This window comes from Haliaeetus albicilla, chromosome 8, assembly GCF_947461875.1.
Source record: "Haliaeetus albicilla chromosome 8, bHalAlb1.1, whole genome shotgun sequence".
Classification (NCBI taxonomy): Eukaryota; Metazoa; Chordata; class Aves; order Accipitriformes; family Accipitridae; genus Haliaeetus; species Haliaeetus albicilla.
The window spans coordinates 2,513,882-2,536,466 of record NC_091490.1 but is presented as its reverse complement, the minus strand read 5'-3'; the positions used below and the strand labels follow the sequence as shown (position 1 = coordinate 2,536,466).

The 22,585-nt window shown below is 47.3% G+C and overlaps 1 protein-coding gene across 2 annotated transcripts in view; it reads left to right on the top strand.

The window, feature by feature from the left end:
- The first annotated feature begins 1,735 nt into the window (after positions 1 to 1,735).
- Positions 1,736 to 22,585, top strand: part of DNAJC6 (DnaJ heat shock protein family (Hsp40) member C6) — a 51,592-nt gene continuing 30,742 nt past the window's right edge. Inside the window, exons 1-2 of one of the 2 annotated variants that reach the window (XM_069788496.1) lie at positions 1,736 to 1,968; positions 13,849 to 14,075. In XM_069788496.1, the coding sequence (XP_069644597.1) occupies positions 13,856 to 14,075 (220 nt within the window). In that variant the 5' untranslated portion in view covers positions 1,736 to 1,968; positions 13,849 to 13,855. The remainder of the gene's footprint in view (positions 1,969 to 13,848; positions 14,076 to 22,585) is intronic. The other variant, XM_069788497.1, reaches the window with a different exon arrangement.

The window sequence follows — 22,585 nt, the reverse complement described above, 5'->3', positions numbered from 1 at the left end:
GTAGGAGCCGAGGAGGAGGAAGGGAAGAAGAGGAACCAGAGCATCCCTGCTTGAACGCAGGAGAAGATCCCTCAGTTAAGGGGGTCCCCCAGGTTTTGGGCTTGGGTGCAATACTGCTATTTGGGTCCTGTCTTACGGCCAACTCCTTTATTTGGTATAATCCAAAATACCGGTTAAAAAGCCAGTTCTGACAGCGGGGATGAAGCTGGTGGCTCCTGCCCTCCCATCCTTGTTGCACATAAGGCAGTTTTGATTTTCCTATTTATTTAACTTCCCCCAATAAAAGTAGTGGAGAGCATTAGGCACAGCAAGGCTTTAGCTATTGCCTGCGCCCTGTGTCATCCGTCACATGTCTTTTGGTAGAGGAAATTAAAAGCCATAAGCTGAAGTGCCTCTGCCCATCGCTACCGGCTTGCAGATCCAATTGTTTTTTGCTTTTTTCTTTAATACCCAAATAGCACCTCGGGGCCCTCAGTCCCCTGTTTGGAGTAAGCAGAGACTCAGAAATGAATTAGGAGAAATAAAAAAAAAGGGTGATAAGCTGTGAAACCACTGCCCGGGAGGCGAGAAAGCAGAGGCAGGGCTGAGGGTGGGCCTCGGCATCCGTGGCCAAAGGAGCCGAACCCGGCGGGAGGGGTGCGGGTGATGCCGGGGTTTTGGGGTTGTGGCAATCCGGAGGCGGAAAAGGGACGTATTGCCCATGTGCAACTCTGAGGGTGCACGGGCAGATAAATACAAGGAGGAGAAAAGAGCTACGTCAGCTAGAAAGTCGACTCGGTCTAAAACCAAAAGTTTGGAGGTCAAAAAGCAGAGGAATATGCAAGGAGGGCCAAAATCAAGCTGAGACCAAAGCCTTGGCTTTCCCTGGGGGATCTGGGGTGGCACAAGGGTCGGTGTCCCCATCCCTACAGCCTGACCTGCAGCGTGCACTGGGTTGCCTCCGGCCGCCCCAACTTGGGGGGGCTTCTCCCCAGCTGCGGGGGACACGGACCCAATCCCGGCACAGCTGGGGGATGCAAACAAAGCGGCCCGTGTGTCCCTGCCTGCGGGGCTGCTAAATATTCCCTTGAATTTCAGAACAACGCTGAAAGCATTAAAATCCCCACCTTCCTCTTCTATTTGCGCATATTGTGCAATACCGATCCCTTCGTGTAAGGTTTGCAGTATGTTATTCTTTATTTGCTTTCCGCATGCCACGCTGTGTATTTACAGCCCAGTTATTTTAACTTGTCCTTTGGCGTATCTGACCCGGGGACCTGTGCCTTGAACTCCTCCGTTGTTTCCCCATCAGTCATTACGCTGTTCTCCTTCCCCTGGGCGCTGTGCGGAGAGATTAAAGCTTCTGGGATGCTCCGATACGTTCGGGATGGGGGATACCCAAGGAAGCTAACCAGAATTACCGATGGCTGCTTGGAAGAAATGGCTCTGATAGCTCGTAACCCCGTCACATCAGTAGTTACGTTGGATAAAGATTTGGGGGCAATTAATAGCGTGTTTATAGCATCGGCTAGTGCTAGCCTACCCAGGGAAGTGCCCCAGGTGTGTCTCGAGCAGCACGCCGCCCCGTTCCCGGCTCTGCAAAGCTTTGACACGCTGCATCCCTCCAAAGGATTTAACCTTCTCCAAAAAGCAAAAAAATCAGGGGAAGATAAAAAAAAAGAAAAAAAGATTGCTTAGGTTTGCACTTGATGGATCAGACCTGCAGGCTCCAGATCCCACTCCATGCCACATTTTAGAAGATGTGATATGTCTGTCTCCATCCTCATCCTTTCCTGAGTCTCCGTAATCCCAAATATAACCCGGCGCGCCGTTCCCAGGCAGCAGTGCCCCAGCCCGTGGCCGTCGCCCCGTGACCCGGGACTGCCGCCGAATGACGAGCGGAAAGCCGGTGTGCGGGAGCGCAGCCAGGCTCCCCGTCGCTCTGCCGCAGGAGCCGGGAGAGAAGGATGCGAGCATCTGAAAAGCAAGGTAAGGAAAGCTTAGCCGCGAGCGGGGCGCGATGGCAAAAGAGCGAGAGGGTGCACGATCAAACAGGGGATGTTGTTTACGGCGAATTTGTGCTGAGTAATCATTGGGAAGGCACGCTCGGATCCTGCAGCTCGGGGTAAAGCAAAAAAAAAATAAAAAATTCCTGCCGTAAAGCCTCGTTATATAATAGGTTTGAGGGAAGGTATTGCACCGAAAACTGCTTCTCTCGGCGGGGTAGCACATACTGCTGTCTGATGGCAAGTTAAGGCGCTGAGATTTGGCAGTGTATACCTGGGGATATAGCATTTAATAACCTCCAGCTGCCTCCTGCTCCGGATACCTCAGTAACTCCACGCAGAATGTGAGCATCTCTTCTTGCACCCCAAAATAGGTGTTTGTGCATTTTAGGACTGTGAAAGCCATTTGGGCATATTACCCTCAGTGAAGAGAAATGAAGTGATTTTCAGGCTTGAGATAATAATTGTAGCTTATATCTGAACATAGCTATACTTCCTGCAGGAAGGGTAATTAGGTGTATTTGTGAGTATATAAATGCTGCTATGAAATATTGATATCCAGCCTTTTGCAGCGCATCCACTGTGAAGCTGACCTTCAACCCCCCCCCCCCATTTTATTATGCTGAGGCAAACAGAGCGCTGCATTCCCTTTAAAAACCCTACTTCAGGCCAGAAAAGCGAAAAAAAATATATATAGCTAAATGCACACATCCTTGCCTTTGCTTCGGTCTTGCTGAGACAACCCCAGCCGGGTGCTCCCGTGGGGGGGACGGCAGGGACGGGGCAGCCATCGGGGCTGTCTGCTCCCCATGGCACCGCTGCTTCAGGTAGGTGTTTATCCCCCTCGGCATCACCTCGGGAGCACTGCGACTTTAAATCAGGACATATTTAATGTCTCGCCGATGTATTTGTGGCTGTCGTTACTATAGTCTTGTTCTGGATACTGCCAAGGAGAAGAGGAGGAGGAGGAGAGGGAGGAAGAGGAGGGCGAGGAATATTTTGGACAGGCCCCCAGGTCTGCAAACTACAGACTTTATTCACCTCCTGTATTTGGACTAGAGCCTCCATCTTCTGATACCCTTCAACTGTGGATTTCTCTTAGTCATAGCCTTCCCTGAGGAAAAAAAAAAAAAAAAAATTAAAAAATCAGCGTACCCAGTAATTCAGATGGCACAGGCAGCGTGAAGGCAACCCGGGCTGCACTATATTTAGCCAGCCGTGACACAGCCGGCTTGTTTATGGTCCCAGAAACACTCCCAGCCGATAGATGCAGCATTTCGGAGCGGCCGCAGCCTTTAAGGAGGAACTGCATTTCGTCCTTGAGCGCTGGGTTTTTCCTGCGCGCTGCCGGCAGCGTAAGCGCCAACGTTTAATTGCTGACCTAACTAATCCGCCTCACGGAGGGCTTTGCCCTGCTGCAGATTAATCCCGGGGCCTCCCGCTGCACCCGCCGCGGCGCTTTCTGCAAGTCCTCAAAGCTGGATTTTGGGGTGGGATTTGCTAAAATCCATCCCGCTTCACTGCAAAAATATGGTGGCAGCCTGGGGGGCCATATGGAAAAGGGAATTGCCGGACCGTAGTGGTGAGGAATTCGATACCCAGATGTGCCGCCCAGGTTTTGGGATCAAAATTGGGCTATCGGGGCTGGCGGGCTCGGTGCCGAAATCGCGGGGTCGTGTTTTATCGCACCCCCAGCTCCGCTCAGGTGGCCGAAATTCGCCTGGCAAAGGCAATTAACATCACCAGCGCGCGAGGGACGTAGCAAAGGATATAACGCGAGCATCTGTAATGAACAGCCGGCCCCAAAGGGGTGGCTGCTCCTCTCCCGGGATGCTCAGGAGTTGGGGAAATGTCTGAACCCGCTGTGGAGCTGCTCACGGGGGTCTGATCTTTGCTGCGTGTGCGGTGTCCCGCAGCACTCAGACTTGGAGAAGAAAAACCTCTGGCTGTAGGGAACACGGTCTGGAAATCCCAGCTGTACCGGACCATAATTCCCATCCGCCGTAAAAATTAGATTATAGATGCTTTTTCAGGGGTGGATAAAGCAGCTGTGGGAAGCTCTCAACATTAAAATGCTATAAATATTACTTTTTATTATTTATACTAAGTAATATTTTATGAACTCTTACAGTAGTTTACATTACAATAGTGTATGAGGCCCTGTTTTGATAGGCACTGTCAACAACGTACAGATTTCTTTCTCCTAAGTTCTTGTCTCCAGTAACCAGAAATAATGAGGATGGGAAATGGTATCGTTTACATCCCTGAATGATGGCTGGGAAGTAGAGAGATGGAGAAATTGGGGAACAAAATCATGCAGGGAGACTGAGGCAAGGAGCAGGATTTTCTCCAAATCCTCTGAAATGGGGTTTTTGCCCTGCAGAAAACTTGTGAAGTTTGTCCCCTTCCCCAGACCATGTTCTGAAGCAAAACAAACAAAAAAATCACCCAAACACTTGAATTCCTTTTCCAAGTAATAGTTTTCCTGGAAAACTTTAGAGAAAGAGTAATTTGCTTTCTAGCTAGCAAAGGGTTCTCTGCGGTATGAAATCTGTGCCCAGGTCTCTGCCCCGGCGCGGGGGCTCTTGTCAAGGCAGCGTGGGGTAGGGTGCAGGCAGGCTCTCCGACTCTGCACACATTTCCTCCTGGCATTTGTTTTCCACCCCAACAGCTTCTTGAAGGTATTTAAACTGAAGCACATCCACGCAAAATTCCCAGCCTGGGAGCCACACGGCATAATTATTTTAAAGCCACGTGGTATAGACTAGCCCCCTGCAATATTACTTTCTGAGTTAACATACCTGATGATAAATTCTTCCCTGTCCTAATTTTTTTGGGGGGTATTGAAAACCCGAGCTGGAGCTGTGAGTTTCCCCCAGCTCCATCACCTGCCCCTTGCTCAGGGCTTTTTGCAGCCTCGGGAAGAGCAGCCCACGGTGCGGAGCAGCTCTCCCTGAACTCTTACAGCAGCGCAGGAGGCGTCGGCAGGAGGGGAAAATTGCTTTGAATCCTTTCTGCTGAGTCAAGCACGTTTCATCTGGATGTTCACGGAGCATTTCTATTGCCTGGCGTCTTGAATCCCAGCAATGCATTTCCAGACAAGCAACCAAGCTGTGGGATCCACAAGAGGCTGATTCAGTTAGTGTTGTAATAAAATAGCAAAGTGAGGTATCTTAGCTTTCATGGTGTAAAGGGGTCAGCAGGAGAAGGATGAGGGCATTCACACCCAGCCTTGGTCCCTGCCTTGCTTAAAGGGCCTTGGAATGTCACTGAGGACCAGACTTCTGGCTCCTGTACAGCTAAATTTACAGCCTGCATCCAAAGTCATGATGATCCATTGCAAGCTATTCCCACGCCAATGCAACTGGGTGTTTCTCCCCTTGAATCACGGCCAAGCTATTCTTCCAAAACTGCAGAGCACCATGCAGATTGAAAACAGCATCGTGGGAGAGAGCATATGCAGCCTTGTAAAGTCTGCCTGAGTATTACTTTGGAAATGATGAGCAGTTATAAATCTGAACCCAAACTGCATCAGTTAGCTGTGATGCAGGACCTATAAGTCAGTAGACACTGTGAGCTGAGACAGACACCATTTTTTAATGTTTCATATAGCAGCCAGAACAACAAAGCTCTAATAATATCATTTTTCCTATTAGTATTAGATAAAAAATATGCTACCAAAAATCTGCAAAAAGGTAGAACCACTTTAATGGGGATGTGTTGGGCTGCTGGCAAGCCTTCCTGTGCTATCAGACCCCCCTCTATCTTCCTACCCTTCGTCAGTCGGACCTCACTTACATACCCACCCAAGAGAAACCGTCACGTTGAAGCTTGGAGTGAGGATATTCGTCCCCTGGCCCGTTCACCCATAGGAAACCCTCATCCCATACATCCTAAAATGAAGAAGCGATGGGAGTGGGCGAGGTAGGCAACAGCCATCAGCATGGGCTGGCAGTGCCAGCTGTAATTTCCCTTCTGTTTTCACAGAAAGACTCACCGTGTTGAGGGGTCCTTGGTCGGAGCTACCTGACAGCAATGACCTGGCTATTTTCATTTTATTATTTGCTGCCCAAGTCTGACCCTGGGCACAGCAGCAGTAGCTGAAGCTACCCCATGATGACTCGCTTGTATAATTTTTCTCCTTGCTTTTACCACCAGCCATTTTCCAATGCAAACAATAACCTGCTTTTACACGTTGGATGACTTCTATGTGTTTAAAAAAGCAAAGATCTGGGCATTATCTTGTTTTCCATGCAAGTGCTAATGCAAGCTGCAGCTAGGCGTTAGAAGTGCATGAGCTGAGTAATTCAGCTTTGTAACTCGTTGCATGTTGCAAGCAGCCAGGTTTAATAGCAAGGTGGGATTTTTCCAAGGTACCAACTATGGGCCCACGTCTGTCTTGGGTAATGAATGTAGAACTTCTCTTGTTGCTAACGGAGCTGTTGGTGTGTTTCTGAACTCATGCCTCTCATTCTAACAGGGATTAGACATATACATACTTTGCAGGCTCGCAAACAGGCTTTAGGAGGGCTATGCCCAGATTTTTCTTGGTAATTAGCCACTTACCTCACAGTGAATGGGAAATGATGAATAAACAGCAGTTAGGTGGCAAAATATCTGATTTTTGCCTAAATATCTGATTTTGGCCTGAGGAATTGTATGAATGGCTGTACAGCCTCCAATTTTCCTCCAGGCTGGGGACTTCCTGAGCAAACAGCGATACGCTCTTATTTAATGGCCCCTTATAGATTTGTTTTTCCCATACATTTCTCCACTCTCTTTGTGAAGCATGAACATTTTTAGCATCTACAACAGCCTTTGGCAAGCAGCTCCACGGCTCGGCGTTGCTGAGGAGCTAGTCAAATCCTTGAATACTCCGAAACAAAGTCTTGGGCTGAAATGAGTAAGTTGTGTATCATGCCTGACAGCACTTTAACAAGACTAAAAGGCAAGAAATAAAAAATATGCAAACACAGCAATACACTTAATGGTGTGTGCTATCACAGAGCAGAAAGGATGGGAAAGAAGACAACAAGAGTGTCAAACACGAGTCACATCCTAAGTCACTGGAAAACAAAATAATGATAAGCAGCCGTGCAGCCTCACCGGTGTGCGCCAACAGATTTGATAGATGAGCAAAGTAAGTGCAACCTTGCCAAGGTTGTTTGATAACACATGGTTGAACTGTCCTGCTCAAAGCCCCCAGATGCTCTCAGGATAATTATACTCAAGTTTTGGTACTATGACCAGAAGGAATGGTTTTGTGGGAGCGGTTGCGATGCTTTCTCTGCCTTCGGTGATCCTGGCAACAAGGGTTTCCTTCTACAGATGCTTGCATAAGGACCATGAACACCTCTGAAATTAAATTACAGCTGTTGCTCGACCAATGCTCGTGAATATGTTCTTCGGGGTCCATCCACTGAAGAACACATTCACTGAAGCTCCAGCTGCCAGTGAGGTGCTGAGTATTGCAGTTAGGTTTCACCACAGCAAAGGCTCAAGGCTTCCTCTGACGGAGGAAAGCAAAGGTTTAATTGAGTCTAACACTTAAAAGCAACTCAAACTTTCTCAGGACCACGTCTGCTTTTCATTAGAGATGAACAAGACAGGAACAGCCAGTTTGGAAGTTCCTGAATATTGGGGCAGGTGGGGTTTAAGAGAGATTTAGAGCATTTGACCCCCCTCTCTCCACCTGGATCCCCAAAAAACAGCCCTATTTGCCTGTGGCACATGGCATCCCACACTGGTAACCCACCCCACGCTGCCCCGCATAGCCACCGCTCATAGGCAGGCTGTGACAGCTCTTTATTTCTCCAGCAGACCCAGGCACGAACACACTATTCCCACGTACAGAGAAAGGAACCACATGGCCATCCTTGACTCCGGTCCAAATACCACTTATTTATCCTCAGCATAAGTCCAGATGCTGCTTTGAAATGGTATTTCTGGCTCTGTAGCAAGAGCCTGTACCCATTTTGCTATCACGTGCCCGTTCCCAGAGCAGTGCACAGGAATCGATGCTCCTGGCCAGTCTGTGGCACTGCCCAAGTAATGAATGGAGCCTCCAGATAAGAGGGCGAGAAGTGTGATCCTTGCTGTACAGGTCACATACGTCCCAAAGTCATTTGTGCTTGACCCACATCTCATCTGAACATGGAAATGCAAAGAGCTTATTCTACAGGAGCGGGAATTGCAACAGGATGGCTCCTGGGCTTTTATTTCGTCAGCTATTGCCACCGCTATGACAATGAAGTGTCAGGAAAGAAGCCCCTACGCATCCTCCCTGATTGCATTCGAAGCCTGCAAGAGTGGAGGCTGGTGCCTATAGATAAAACGTAAGAGTGATGGGAAGGCTCCTGCTAGAGGGAGGGAGGGTCTGGCTAACACTCTAATGGGGTAGGACTCAACCTTACGTTCAAGACAGACCCGGACTGAGGATCTGGCTATTTTTAGAGAAAAAGATTGTTTAGAAGACACTATTTTTTTTATAAGCTGGCCTCAGAGATGAGTTGTAACGTAAATCCTTTGGCTGCATATGTAAAAGTTTATTCACTGCCTCTTGTGAAGGTTGAGACTGATTTGACAATTGGCGTTTTGATGGGAAGACAGGAGGAGGTATTTTGGGTCTGGTTTTCTTAGGACAAGAAGTAAAGCAAAAAGGGTGATATCACATAGCCTCCTGATGACTTTAGTTAGCTCTTGTGATTTCTGAATTGGTGTCCTTTAAAAAAATCAACAAAAAACCTCTGACCCTCTTCTGAGGTGGAATTGTTTTGGCTCTCACCACAGCTTTGCTTTTGTACCTCCCCGCACTAAGCCTTCATCAGGAGGGAAACACAATACTCTAAGGGGACGAGAGCCAGGTGAGTTGAATGGAAAGCAGAAGATGCAATCAAGAGGTAACACTTTCTTGAGCCTAATCCAAATGATGACATATGGCTGAAGTTTTTCAGATCTTTGGTTTATGTTTGAACACACCAGGCCAAAAATAAAATAGAAAAAATTAAGATATTCTTTATCTGTGGCAGCAATGACCCACAATGCAGTGGCATTATTTCTTACAGGTCATCTGCGCTGCTCGCTGGGGTGGTCCTAGCCCAGACAAGGAGCTTCCTGGCTGTAATCAATTCAATCAGGTTTGCTTAACCAGGGCTAAACAAGGGGCTCTTATTAAAAGTGCTAGCAGCTGTAGGGGCTTTGAGCATCCTGGGGGTAGAGGTGCTGGTGTTCCCTGGAAAGGTAGGCAGTGGGACAGACCCTTCTCCTAAGAGTATAGGGAATGGGTACTTGCTAGAGTAAAATTGCTATGGGGCAGGTCCAGGAGGAAAGATCCAGAAGAAAAATGTGATGGTGCTCCTGCTTACCTGCTAGAAAAGCGCTGTAGGGCCTAGGGTCAAAGCGGAGCCCTGTAGATCACGCTTGTCCCTGCCTGGTGGGGTTGAGCTGCCGGCTTGGGACCCCATCCCTGGCTCAGCGTGGTGGCTGGGCAAGGGCTAGGGTTTAGGTTTGGTCCATGTTTTTATCAGGACATGGGGCTTCTGGGTGTAAATGTGATGCTGAGCTAGGTACAGTTGTCAGCGCTACACCTAATTTGTTTTTTGGGCAGGAGAGATGCCTGTACTACACTGTGTTTTTGATGTCTAATTGATCAAGTGTCAAAATCTCAAGCAACATGTTGCTGCCTGACGTGTGCGGCAATGGCCGTGCTGTAGGTCTGGGTACTAAACAAATGTAAAAAGGTGGTGGTGGTTACTTTTTCAGACCATCAAAAGTTTATCAAACTGCTTCAATTTATACAGGTGTTTAAGCCTCCTCCTGCTGGCAGGGTGGCTCAAATTATGCAGAGCTTGAATTCTTGATAACGTGGCAATGTGTGATGGGGTGGGTTATGGGGCTGCTAAAGGGTTCTCCAGAATGTAACCGTGGCTGAATGCCCCAGGTGCTCCTTGCAAGGTTACAAGGAAGGTAAGAGGAGTTAAAAAGCTTACAGTAGTTTGTTTTTTTTTTTTTTTAAAGCCCATTTTATAGAGTACTTGTTATAGGAATGTTGAAGATAGCCTAAATTCCTGAGTCTGTGAATGAAGGTTATTTGAGTAGGATTTGAGTGCTTTGAAGAGGGAAAAGGCAAAAATATTAGTTCTCTACAGTAAGTTTTGATGGCCCAGTGTCCTGCTGCAAGGAGCAAAGGGCATGGAAGCATGAGGAGACAAGCAAGAGGAAAGAAATTATTGTAGCTTGGGCTGCAGAGAGAAGGAGCTGCTCCATGCAGCAATATGAGCAGTATGACAATGGAAATGTGAAATATGCTTGAGCAATATGAAAGCTGCTTGAGCAAGTCTTATTTTTCTTAACAACACATGCATTCTTTTTCAGGCAGTGATAGCAGTCCATATCCTACCACCATAGCTGGTACTTTTTGGAAAAAAAGTTTAGTATATTGAGTTTTAAAGGTGTTGCTCCAGATATTAAATTAATTTTCAAGCTACATTTGTAATTCTCATAACACTCCACAGTTTGAATCCATTCACGAAGAATTAAGAGTATAATATTTCACCTTAACTGTTCATCTAGTTGGAGGAGAGGTGGAAAAAATGAAATTGCACCTCAGTATAGTTACTGCTTGATTACAGCTACAAAAAGAGACTTTACCCAGGAGAGGCTGCAACCCAGACAGAGAAAAACGGAGAGTTAGAGGTTGGCAAATCAATTGACTTTTCCAAGGTCAGTAACAGGGAGAGAGTTTGTATCTCTTGAGTCTTGAGCAACATATAATCCTCCTTAGCATGTCGTTAACATCTCCCACAGCCTTAATGGCACCTGCCAGCCTTACCATTCAAACAGAATACATCTATATTCTGGAGCAGCACACTGCTCTATAAATCTGCAAGGATGTTAACAAATTTTTCTAAGTAGCTGATTCCCTAGCTCTTCCTTCTTTACTCTCATTTTTGAAAGTCATGTGCAATTTAACACGTTCTTAGATTTGGGGGGGGGGTTGTACGTAGCATTCTTTATACTGCAGAGCTCCAAAAGAGAGAAACCATGTGGCCCTTCGTTAGCCCAACTTCAAGGGAGAATTGGGGGGGGGGGGGGGGGGGGAGACAACTATTACTCTGTTCTCTTTAGCTAAACTTCCCATAGGGCTTGAAAACGCATGGATAAGTGCAGCTTCAACAGAATCCCACATAATGTGCTTCCCTAATCCCATCTCTTTGTGTTTGTAGCAATGGTAATTAGAAGCAGGGATGGGATTTTGATGTCTGTTTCCTCCTCCCTCCTCTGCCCCAAGATCCCCTGGAGAGGCTGCTCTGTCCCTCAGTGCCTGTGCCGATGTTTTGCGGAACCCTCTTTCTCCAGGCTGGAGCTTCAGGCTACGGTGGCAATTCCCCTTTGGGAATCCTTGGAGGAAAAGCAACCTATGATGCCCCAAGCTCTGGGACAAATGTGGAAAGAAATGAATTAATAATGGATTCAACAAGGAGAAGCAAATTTTTTTTTGTCTTTCTAAGCATGGCTGTACTCTGCCTCTTGCAGACATGATAGTGGCGTCAACACTGGGTGGGAAACATTGAGCCAAAGACGTGCTGTGAGGCTCCAGTGGGCAGTGACAACGGGACTGTGGCTGGGGAAGTATAAATTCTAGACCTGCTATGGCACTCGGAGAAGGGCGAGCTATAATTCCTGCCGGAGTGAACCTCTCCTCTTGCTCGTACCCTTTTTCCATGAGAACGTTTTCAGTAGGATTTCCCTTTTGCTGCCTAATGCAGACAGACCCTTGCTGCTCACCAGTGAGAGACGTGACTTCTGGATTTAGGATATGAAGTTTTGCCTCAGTTGAGCTTCTTGAGTTGATGGATAAAGGCAGCAGAGCAGGCTAGAGACCACAGGTGACAGTTTAAGACAGGGAATAGGTTGTTTAGGGTGTTGTGTTGTGCCAGGTTCCCCAGCCCGTTCCCTCTAACAGCCACAGCTGCGTTCAGCGTGAGTGGGCTTGAGTACTCATGGAAATGTTACATAGCCTTAATGTGCCCCCTTCACTGGAGAACCTGTTTTTTTTTCTGTGTTCAGGCTGTCGCCTGAGCAAGCAAAATAAATGAAAATCCACCTTGACGCCCCCAATTTCCCATTTTTATCCTAAAGCACAGGAATTGTTGTATCCTAGGTTGACTAGGAGAGACTAACGGATGTGATCCCTAGTAAAAATACCTGCGCTTTTATTTTTTCTTTATTAAGTTGCTGTGTATGGGTGCCAAGAGGGAGGGGGACCCATTCCTACTGGCGAGCGTTGCAATCCACTTATTGCTCCATACAGACCGACGTAATGACAGCTGATGTATAAAGAGCCCAGTAATGAGGGGGTAGAAAATACACAGTTCTAACCTTGAGTTCAAGCTGTTACTGCTGCTAACTGCAAACCGTTTACGTCAGGTTAGTTCATTTTAGTTTGCTGCTTGTAAATCTGCTTGTTTGTTTTCTGAGAAAGTTCTGGGTCACAGATGTACCTTGTCTGCACTGTAATATAAAATTGCAGGAGTTATATAAACAATAGCACGTGACAAGGTATGGCTGTACCAGATGCCCACTGCCCTGGAGTGTTAAGCAGGAAAGTTTAAGCCAAGTGTCAGTAATATTTCAAGTTATGGTTATTGCTACAGAAGTGCTTATTGATGTTGTTGCTTTAGAAGCAAACCCACACTATTTTTCTAAGCAGAGTACTTGCTGTCCTTTCTGTAAGAGATTGAAGGCATACTTGTGTCTGGATGCCAGGGCTTCTTTTTGCCTTTGTTTTTTCTTTAAATTAAGAAGAGATCTGTTTAGAAGAGTTTAATAGTGGTCATTTCTTTTGGAGCATCCCTCAGTTCCTCTGTTCCATGTAAAATGAAATTATGATTCTACTAGCCGTGGCCGCAAAATGCGTTAAGCCAGATACGTTCAAGGACACACTTTGCATTGGTCTGAAGTCTGTTTACACGTGAACAGCTAAAAGTAGATTGGTGAGACCTAACAACAAAAACAGCTTAGCCATCGGTGGTAGCGCTTCTTCAGCTGGGTGCCATTGGTTTTAAGCCAGTCGCCCGGGCGGAGGCTGGGGATGCCGATGCATCCCATGTCGCCCGCCGCGATGCAGCGCTGTGGTTTGGGACCCTCTCCGCTTACTCGCCTGCAGCCAGACGCGGTGTTCCGCTGAACCAGAGATGCTCTTTAGGTTTTTTTGGAGGCTGAGTGCAGAACCGCTGTGCTGTCCCTCCTCCTTTAGACCGCAGAATTGGCCACGCCAACCCGTAACTCGGTGACCTTGGCCCGTTCCCAAGGAAGGCGCCTTCCGCAGGCGTGATAGGAAGATCTTAACACCGACGGCTATTTCGAGAACCTCTTCGTGCCAGCCGTACGGCCTAACCCTCCCCGCCGAAGGGCCTCTTTTGGGAGAGGGATGCTTTTGCCGGAATGCGCTGGGGGAGAAAGAAATGGGGTAGATGCAGCGCTTTTTGCAAACTAATTGCTTGCAGCAGCCGATGGGGGGGGGGGGGGAATGACCCCTCCACTGCGGAAAGAGTTCTGACCGCTCCCGCTCCGCGTTTCCAGGCACCTTATCACCTAATTAATTTAAAGATGCTTCCACCGGGGGGGGGGGTGGTGAAATCCCGTGGCCTCCGCGATTGCTTCCGGGCCCCGGAGGGGCGGGAGGGGGCGGCACCGGTTCCACGGAGGGAGGGAAGGGGGGGGGTGGGAGTGGGGGGGGCCCGGTCCCGTCCCTCCCCTCCCCTCCCCTCGGGGCGGCCGGAGCCGCTTTGCCATTCCCCTCCAGCCCGCGGCGTCAGAGGAGGATTTTATTTTTTTTTTTTTCCCCCCTCCTCCGGCCCAGTTTGCCCATGAGCTTACTGGGAAGCTACCGGAAAAAACCCGGCAGTGACGGCTATGAATCTTTGCAGTTGGTGGACAGCAGCTTTGACGGCGGTGGGGGAAAAACCGGCATCAACCCGGCGGTGGGTGGTCGGAGCCCGGCGCGGCACCAGCAGCACCAGTATCACCAGTATCACCAGCAGCAGCCGCAGCCCCGCGCCGAGGGCGGCAGCACCATGGACAGCTCAGGTAGGGGCGGGCGGGGCCGCCGCCGCCGCCTCCTCCTCCTCCTCTTCCTCCTCCACGGGGGTCCCCGCGACACGCGTGGGGGTGATGGGGAGGGTGGGGGGGGGTGTTCTGCTTGCCGTGGGTCTGCCGCGAAATGGTGGAAATGGAGTTGGGGAGTCGTTATAGCCGGGGACAATAGAGGCTCTTTGTCCAAGGGAGGGCGGGGGGATGAAGGAGATGCGGTCGAGGATGGGGGGGGGATCAGCGGCTACTAAGTGCTCGCTGTTGGCTGCTGTTTTCAGCCCCCCGAAGAGGAAAAGGTTGGTCTGAAGCTGAAATGCACCGAGTGTTTTGGGATCTTTCCCCAACTGACTTATTTCCCACAATCATCATTAGTTTTTTTTTTTCCCTCCCCTTTCCTCTAAAAAGCACTCATCAAACTGCATTGGATTAATTCTGATAGATGAGGCACTGCATGCACCATTTTTTTTTTTTTAATCAGGGAGTAGGGGACCAGATGGTCTTTATGACCGGTAATGGGATAGAAAGCTCTTCACCTCTAAATCACAGGTTCAAATTTGCCTGGAAAACCAGTAATCGAGAGTACTCGCCTGGTGGCTTTTAAGCGATGTCTCAGAACGAGCTGGCTCTGGTTCTCGTTGGTATAATGTGCCCGTCACAATGAACATCTACAGCCTTTGCAGAGAACTTCTAAAGATCAAACTTGTCCAGAGAAATACCCTGTTTAGTTGAGGGGGACTAAATTTGATGTCTGCCCATTGTAACGGGGGGATCTTGCAGCGATACCTGTACTCTTCCATGAAAGAAAGGGGTGGGCCCACAACAGCAAGTACTTAAAATACATTACCTTTGTTTTAATGTGGTCATCTCTTCTCAAGGGGAGAAAACCACCTAATGACCTATGTCTGGACTTGGGCAGGGAGACTCTTGCCTTGATTTTTTTTTTTTCCCCCCACACTTTCTCTGATGGAGTAAGAGTCATGCTTTCCTTTTTCCCCTTGCCATTTGAATTTGCTTTCAAGAATTCTTTTGGGGGTTGGCTTTGTTTTTTAACTTTTTATTACTCCTGGACTTTAGAAATGTATCTGAATTTGCCACTATGATATCTCTGCTACAGTTGCTTGCAATGATAGTATGTGTCAGTAGATTCTTACTCTCAGCAGGCTGCTCTGTTACAGTTATTTGGATTCTTACACTGGCATCTGCTGAGATGGTTAGATATTACGATCGGCTTAAGATCCGTTGTTAAAGCAATTATCTGAATGAGTTTCCTAGAACTTGAAGAACCAAAGGCATTAGTGTTGTGGAAGGTGGCACTCGCCCCCAGCCAGGTGTGGGAGCGCGCTGCAGCTCGTGTCAAGCCAAGGCTTTTGTCTAGCATCAGCTCAGTGTATTATTTGAGCATTGCTGTTGCAATCGGTCTGTTCGTTTCTTCAAGCCGTTCTGCTCCCTGCTGAGCAGGGGGAAAAAATGCTCACGGATACCTTTATTTACAGCCTTTGTGCAATATTCAGCCATTTCAACAATTCAGCTACTAACTCTGAAGACATCCCAGAGCATTAATTGTATTAATGCCCTCCATCAATTTCTAGGATGTTCTCCCCTTAAACACATGGGCTTGCTCAAGGGCTGTGCCTGGGATTTGGAAACTAACGGTGAAGAGATCTGTGGTGACCAGACTGTGCTTCCTTTAGTTTGCTTTGGTACTCTCACTGCCTAAATGTTACAGGCTCTAGAAACGACACACCTGACGCTCAAGCAGCAACAAACCCCAGGCCTTAATATGGCCCTGGAATTGAGTTTATAGGTGTGGTTTTTTGGTTTTGTTTTTTTAATACTTTATCTGTTTAATAAGGGCTTTTTGGTGGGTGTTTCTAAATCTTCACATGAAATTAAAAAAAGCTGTATTGAGTGTGATGCTGTGTTCTAAACCTGAAGTCCATACTTGTATCTGCCTTGTTCATTTGAACACTTTATGCTGATAAATGCCTGATTTTTATCAGTTCATTGCAAAGACGTTTTTCTTTGCCAAGTATGAATTTATAAAACCTTAAAGAACCATCTCCACCCCTCAGCTGTGCTTGTGGTTTCTAGTGATTTGGTAATTGAAGCTGTTCATGAATTGTGGGACATGATTTGTCTTTAACGCAGTGTGAAGATGGATAATTGGGGGGGGAATTAGGGAGCAGTGTAAGAGAAAGATGGGAAAATAAGGTGGCTGGGGTTTTGGCTTGATAGGGGCAAGGAAAAAAACCACCACCCACCTTCTGTGTTTTGTTTTTTTTTTTTTTTTTAAATAGAGAATATATTCATATTATAAATACTTGAGACTCCTCCCACTAATGATGCCAAAGTCTAAATTCCCAAGATGGGCAGTGGTAGAGCATACCTCAGTGGGGAAAAGAGGCCCGAATTCCTCAGGAAAGAGAAGAGTGAGATAAATTGGTGACATGTTGTGATGCAAGGGAGGTGTGCTGCTGGGTTTTGGTGGGGCAGGGTACCCTCTCTTTTGTGTAATTAGGTGGCAGACCCCAAAGGTGAAATCCTTCAGGTGCCTTGGCCAAATCAGAGCTCGTTATGTACTTCCCACATGCCTGACCTCCCTTAGGTTGCAGGTTTTTCTTTTTTTTCTTTTTCTTTTTTTTTTTTTCTGGTTTTAAATAATGGTTTCATGGGTGGTGGAACAGCTGCTTGCCTGAATTATCAAAATGGCTGTTTGCAGTTGAGGAGTGAAGCAGTCCTGAGGTACGTCTCCGTGTCACCAGGCAATTTGGGACGCTCGGCCCAGCCGGCTGCCAGTGCAGCGCCTTGGTTTGTCTGTCTGGCCGGGCGATCGCTGCGCTTCAGCCGAACGTCTCTGGGCGCAGATAAGTAGCATCTTAGATGAAGTTAAATAGTTGAAGACTCAAACCTTCCACTTGTCTCTCCATGTATTAAGTTTCATTTGTGTTAGGACAGCGCGCTCCGGGCATAGAAAAATGGCCTTTGCTCTCTGGACGATGTGTGTGTATGTTAATATTAAGCAATTATAGAAGTTAGATGGGTGAGGATTTGTGCCGAAGGCAAAGCGCTGGCAATTCTGGGGCAAGTTGCCATTGGTTTAGCTAGCGTGGCTGTATTTGCTATTGCTGCAATGGCAGTAACTCACAGGAGTTGAGAAATTGGGCCCCTGTTGGGTTTTTCTATTAATTTTTTTAGACTAATTCAAAGTATTAGATCTTAAAGTATCATAACTTAATGTGGACTTGCAATCTCATAAACAGCTTCTTGCAATGAAAATAATCAGCAGTTACAGCTTTGCTGTAACTCCTGAGTACTTACGATTATTGGCTTAATATTTTTTTTTGGCCTGGTATTGGTTACTGTCAAAAGAAAAAAAAAGCCAGGAACCAAGAGCACCGTGTGTGGGGGAGGGGGTTGCTGTTGGAAGGCAGGATCTGATTGTGGCTGGGAAGGGAGCTGGCACAGAGGGGGGGCTCCCGAGGGTCTCTTTGACCCTACTGTGCCTCCGTGCCGGCACACTGGGGGTGCAAGCACTGGGGTGGAGGGTCTGGCCAGGCTGTGTCCAGTGGCTGAGCCTGGGAAAATAAGATTTTCAAAGTCTCTGGGACTGGTAAATGCTTCTTGGTTCAGATCATTAAAAATTATTCTGCCACCATCACCCACCTGTGCCATGTGGAGGAGCGCTAACATGAGCTGTTTTGCTGAGGTGGTGACAATTTCAGTTGCTCAAAGTACAGCTTGGGGTACCCGTGTGCTCACAGGCATCGTAAATGGAAAGTCTTGCCCACAGTGATGTCGAGTGCCTTCCTGTTAGGCTTGGGTTTAGGTCAAAGGAGACAAGAGCAGGAACTTTATTTCGGGTCAGGCGGCCGTATCGGTTGCTGCTGGTATCTGATGATGCTTGTGTGATGACCTTGTCTTTGTTTGCTTTAAACTTTGCCAGACTTAAACCAGTCAGAAAGAAATATTGGTCAGTGTGTGGTTTAAATCTCAGATTTAAATCTTGCTGTGTGGCCTGTTCATACGGGGTCACGCTTAAGTTCTGGGACGCCTCAGGTGGGCATTACAGCTCCGTGCAACTTTAGCACGTGCCCTCAACTGCTGACTGTTGAGCTCCTGATGTAATGTTTTAAACAACTCCTGTGGAATATGCTAGATGCCATATAGTAACATGATTGTAGTGCATAACTCTAATGGGACCTATGCGTCACTGCTAACTGCCAGTTCTTCCAGAAAGTGTGCTGGCCTTGGGTTGGAAATCTGAGAATGGAGAAAAGGGGAGATAACGGAAGACTTGAGCTGAAGCTGGCAGGACACAAAACATTGCGAGCTCAAAAACCAAATTCTGAGAAGAGCATCTATGTAGTCTCCTTCTGTCTCTTTAGTTTTAAGTCTCTAAAAGTGCTCACAAGATGAGAAGCAGGCAGCAAAGCAGCAATTTATTTAGGTTTTTGCTGTGGCATTCAATAATGCTTTCTTAGCAGCTGGCTGAGCATTGAAAGAAGAAGAGGTTCTAGGAAATAGGATATAAAAGTAACAGCAAGGATACATGTTAGGAAAGGAAAAAAAATCTTTTCTGTGCTCTTCTGTGGTGTTTATAAACTAGCTAATCTACAAAATAGCTTTTAAACACTCATAGACTTGCTTGTGCTATGTGCTTCCTCAGGCAGAGTAACTGCAAAAGAAAAGAATTTTAAATAAATTGCAAGTGTTGAAGCTGAGATTGCTTGAACTGTTTTATACTTGCAAACATAATCTCTTGTACTCTGGTGATTCCTTTTCACTGAGTCAGAAGAGAGACATCTCCATGTCACTGGCACAGGGACAAAGACCGTGGCTGACAATGTTGTCTTGTATTCTCTTCTAGCTGCATTTTCAAATGGGGAGGTTCGGTTTAATAACTCTTTTGTTTGGTTCGTGTTTTTTGGACACTTGAATGATTTGGTGTTGGCAGCAGTGCTTTCCTTTTTTTGTTGTTTTGACAGGGAGGAGAAGCAGAGAGAATGTCAATCAACTTTAAAGACTGATTTCATGGTTTGTGCTAGTAGTTCAGTATTCTGGCCTCACATGCGTTTTCTTCGCTGTAGTACGAGCTTCATAAGGAAAAATATATAACAAATGAAACAAATTTGGCACAATACTGGGGGGTGACTTTTTTCTGGTCCCCCCTCAACATCAGTACTCTTCTAAAAAAGGAAGCAAACCCCCCTCTTTGTGGAAATCCTCCCCATCCTTTAGTTGGTGGTGCAAGCAGCATTCTTCAGCTACTGTTTCTCAAGCAAAAGGAGAAATATCTTAATTCTTCAAATTTCCATGGAGTTTACATTTAGGCAGTCTCAAATGAACCTCCAAGAAAAAGCCTTGGGCTCATACAATATTAGTTCTAGCATTTTATTGTAGAAGAGTACAAAAAGAAGTTCTTGAGCTTCTCTACCCTACAGCGTGCGACGTGCTGCCAGCGGCTCCGAGCGCTTCCCAGGGGAGGTCAGGGACCCCGTCCCAGCTCACACACAGAAAACTGAGGCACAGAAAGGGCCCGTGACTTCTTGTGGGAGGGGGAATACAGCTTTTCCTTTAGCCAGAGCAGTAGTTGAGGAGGGAGGCAGCGCTGCCTGCCTGGATGTGCGTTGCCCAACAGCAGCAGAAATGCACAGAAATCTCCCTCTGCCAGCGATTCCTTAAGGTGTGAACCCAAACCTATTTCTTTTTCAAAGAATATCCATGAGGAGCTTCTCAGTTTCTCCTATCTCCTCCCAATATCTATAGTATATGAGCCCCTTGTAAGGTTCTAATGGCTTTATTTTCCCAGCATAGCTTCATCTGGAAAGGCTGCTCACAGCTTTTGGGAGTGAGAAGGGCAGAACAACATGGGGTGACCCTTCTGTTAGAGGTAAAGCTGCCAAGAAGTTCTCGGGCAGGTAGTAATGCAATTTTGGGTCTTGAGGCAGTTTCAATCTATTCCAGGCAAAAGGTCTGGAGAGGTGCAGCGCCAGCTAATTGCTGGAAAGTTACAATAAAAAAAAAAAAAACAACCATACAAAAAACCCCAAACAACAACAAAAAAACCCTGACTACTCCCTCACTTGAGTAAATTATTGAAGATGTCTTAATACTTGGGATGTCTGTGCCACAAGATGGGTCTGTGCTGAACCCTCCAGGCACTGAACCGGCCCTTATGCCCGAAGGGGCAGATACGGACTAGGGAGCAGTGGCTTTGGCAGCTGCCTGTCCTTGCCTCCCAAAAGCTGGAAACTCTTTCTGTGCTTACCTCCTGTAGCCCATTCTCTCCCAGCCTCACCAAGTATTGCTTATACAGTTGCAGTTTGTATTACTGCCTCCGTCTTATCCTAATTGCCTGCTTAGGAAAGAAATGTTCTGGGTTTACCCCCTGTGTTAGAGCTGGCTATGTTCTGGGGGAGACTCGCCGATGCTGAATCCAGCTTTCCCCTCCTGCTTAAGAACCACTGGGTTTTGTCTTGAGCAGACTCATAGTTAATACACTTATTGCCAAACTGTGTGGTTTTGGGGGCGAAGGATAATAGTGGCTTATAATCTCGAGTGATTTGTGACCTGATGAGCCCTTACCTTGCATTAGGCTCCTTGGTTCGTAGTGCATCTCCTGCTTCCCTGTGCCCTTAAAGTCCAAACATCTTTATAACCTGATCTTAAACTTCCCTTTGGCCACACTGAAGTCATTCCCGTGGGCTTTAGCCTCTTTTCTTGGGGGTTACACTTGCTAAAGCAGCCTTCCACTTGCATGCCTCCACTATGTGTTTTAAAACATCAGGATGAGTGAAACCTGGGTTTGGGGGTCTTGGCAATAGTGTTATCAAATGGTGGGAGCCTGTTCTGCTGCTGTTGTCCTGCAGTTCTAATCTGCATGTCCTTCGCTGTTTATTTTTACAGAATAACACTTTAAGATATCTGTGCTCAGCCTTGTAGGGTATCTAACTCTACCAGGAATCTGGGACAGCGGTAGAGGAGGGGACAGATGAGGCTGGTAGCAAAAAAAGGAGAAAAAAAAAAAAAAATCAGTCTTCAGGGTCTGTGTGAGTCTGAGGAACTTGTAGAAGCGTTCTCCTTTCCTGCAAATGCCTTTTTGTCACTGTTTTAGCTGCCTCTGTTGCTGCTGATTTCTCCCCAGGCCCTTTGCAACCCACCACTCAGTGCCTATTAAAAAGTTGATGTAATTATGATACTTGGGCTACAACTCATCTAAGAGAGGATGTAAGTGCATATAATAGCATAGATGTTTTAGGGTCTTTGCTTAAATGTGATAAAGCTCAGCTGTCCAGAAGACAGCTAAGTGCTGGAAGGAACGGTTAGGGAGTATTGGGCTTCAGGGTCCTGGGATCTTAAAAATGTCTTTGACAAATGAAGCACTCGGATCTAAACGCTATCAATTATCACTGGATTCAAAGGAGCCACCTGCTCAGAGATTTTCATTTAGAAATACCTGTCACCCTCCCCCTTGAAACAGGAGTTTAAACTCTTCCAGTAATGTCTGCAAATTGATTTGCAATCCCCTGAGAAACAAAGCGCTGAGCATGGGAGGTAGACTCGGTGTGGGGAACGGCAGGAGCTGGGGATGCTGAGGGCACCCAGGGATGTGGGGACTGTGCTCTGCCTGGGTCGGTTTGGCTGGCTGGCTGGTTTTTTTGCCCACATACACCCCTCCAAATGTGATGTACCTATATGAGGATGCTCTAATAATGTTGTGTCAGGGGCACCTGCACGAGGGCTGCTCCTCCTCCCCTTCGCACGCTGCGTGGGCTCTTGTGCAATGCCGAGGTAAAGCGCCTAAATACGACAATGGGGCCACGGCAGCTTGGCTTTATATCCCTTAATGCCGGCGTGAAATCGCATCCTGCATTACACAGGCTTTGCTGGGAGAGCTGCGTGTGGGAGGAACGTGAGCTGCGGCTGCTCCTCCGCTGGCTGGCGGGGCTGCTGGGGCTGGGGGGGGGCAGAAGCACAAATAGTATCATTTTTTTGCTGAGTGTTCCTTAAAAACAATTCGGGCTTTGTTGCTGAAGCCACAACAACAACGGCTCAACTCCTTTCAGTTCGGGGACCTTTAAAAGGGCTCTTTCTGCCAAGGCACAGGGCAGCCTCCACCGCATCCCTTGCTCCCCTTTCATGCCATGCCTTGTTAACAGTCTGGGGGGGAAAGACAAGCAAACAACCCCCCTGTCCCAAAAATACTTTGTGGGGAGGGAGACAGCTGCGGTGAGTGGCTAAAAACTTCCAGAAATGTGGAATTTGGGACATGTACGCCACAGCTAACAAGTTTTTTCTCATCATAGTGTCAGGCTTTTGCGGTACAGTGGAAAGAGAATACAGAAGAGCATTTAATGCTCCCAAACTAACCTCTTTTTTGGGAAGGTGGGAGATGAAAGCTTTAATGCTTTTTTAGAGAAGAACCGCGGTGAAGAACAGGGAAGGTTTAGCTCTTTCCTTGCTCCATCTCTATAGAGAGCACAGCCAGTAGGTATCTAAACAAACAA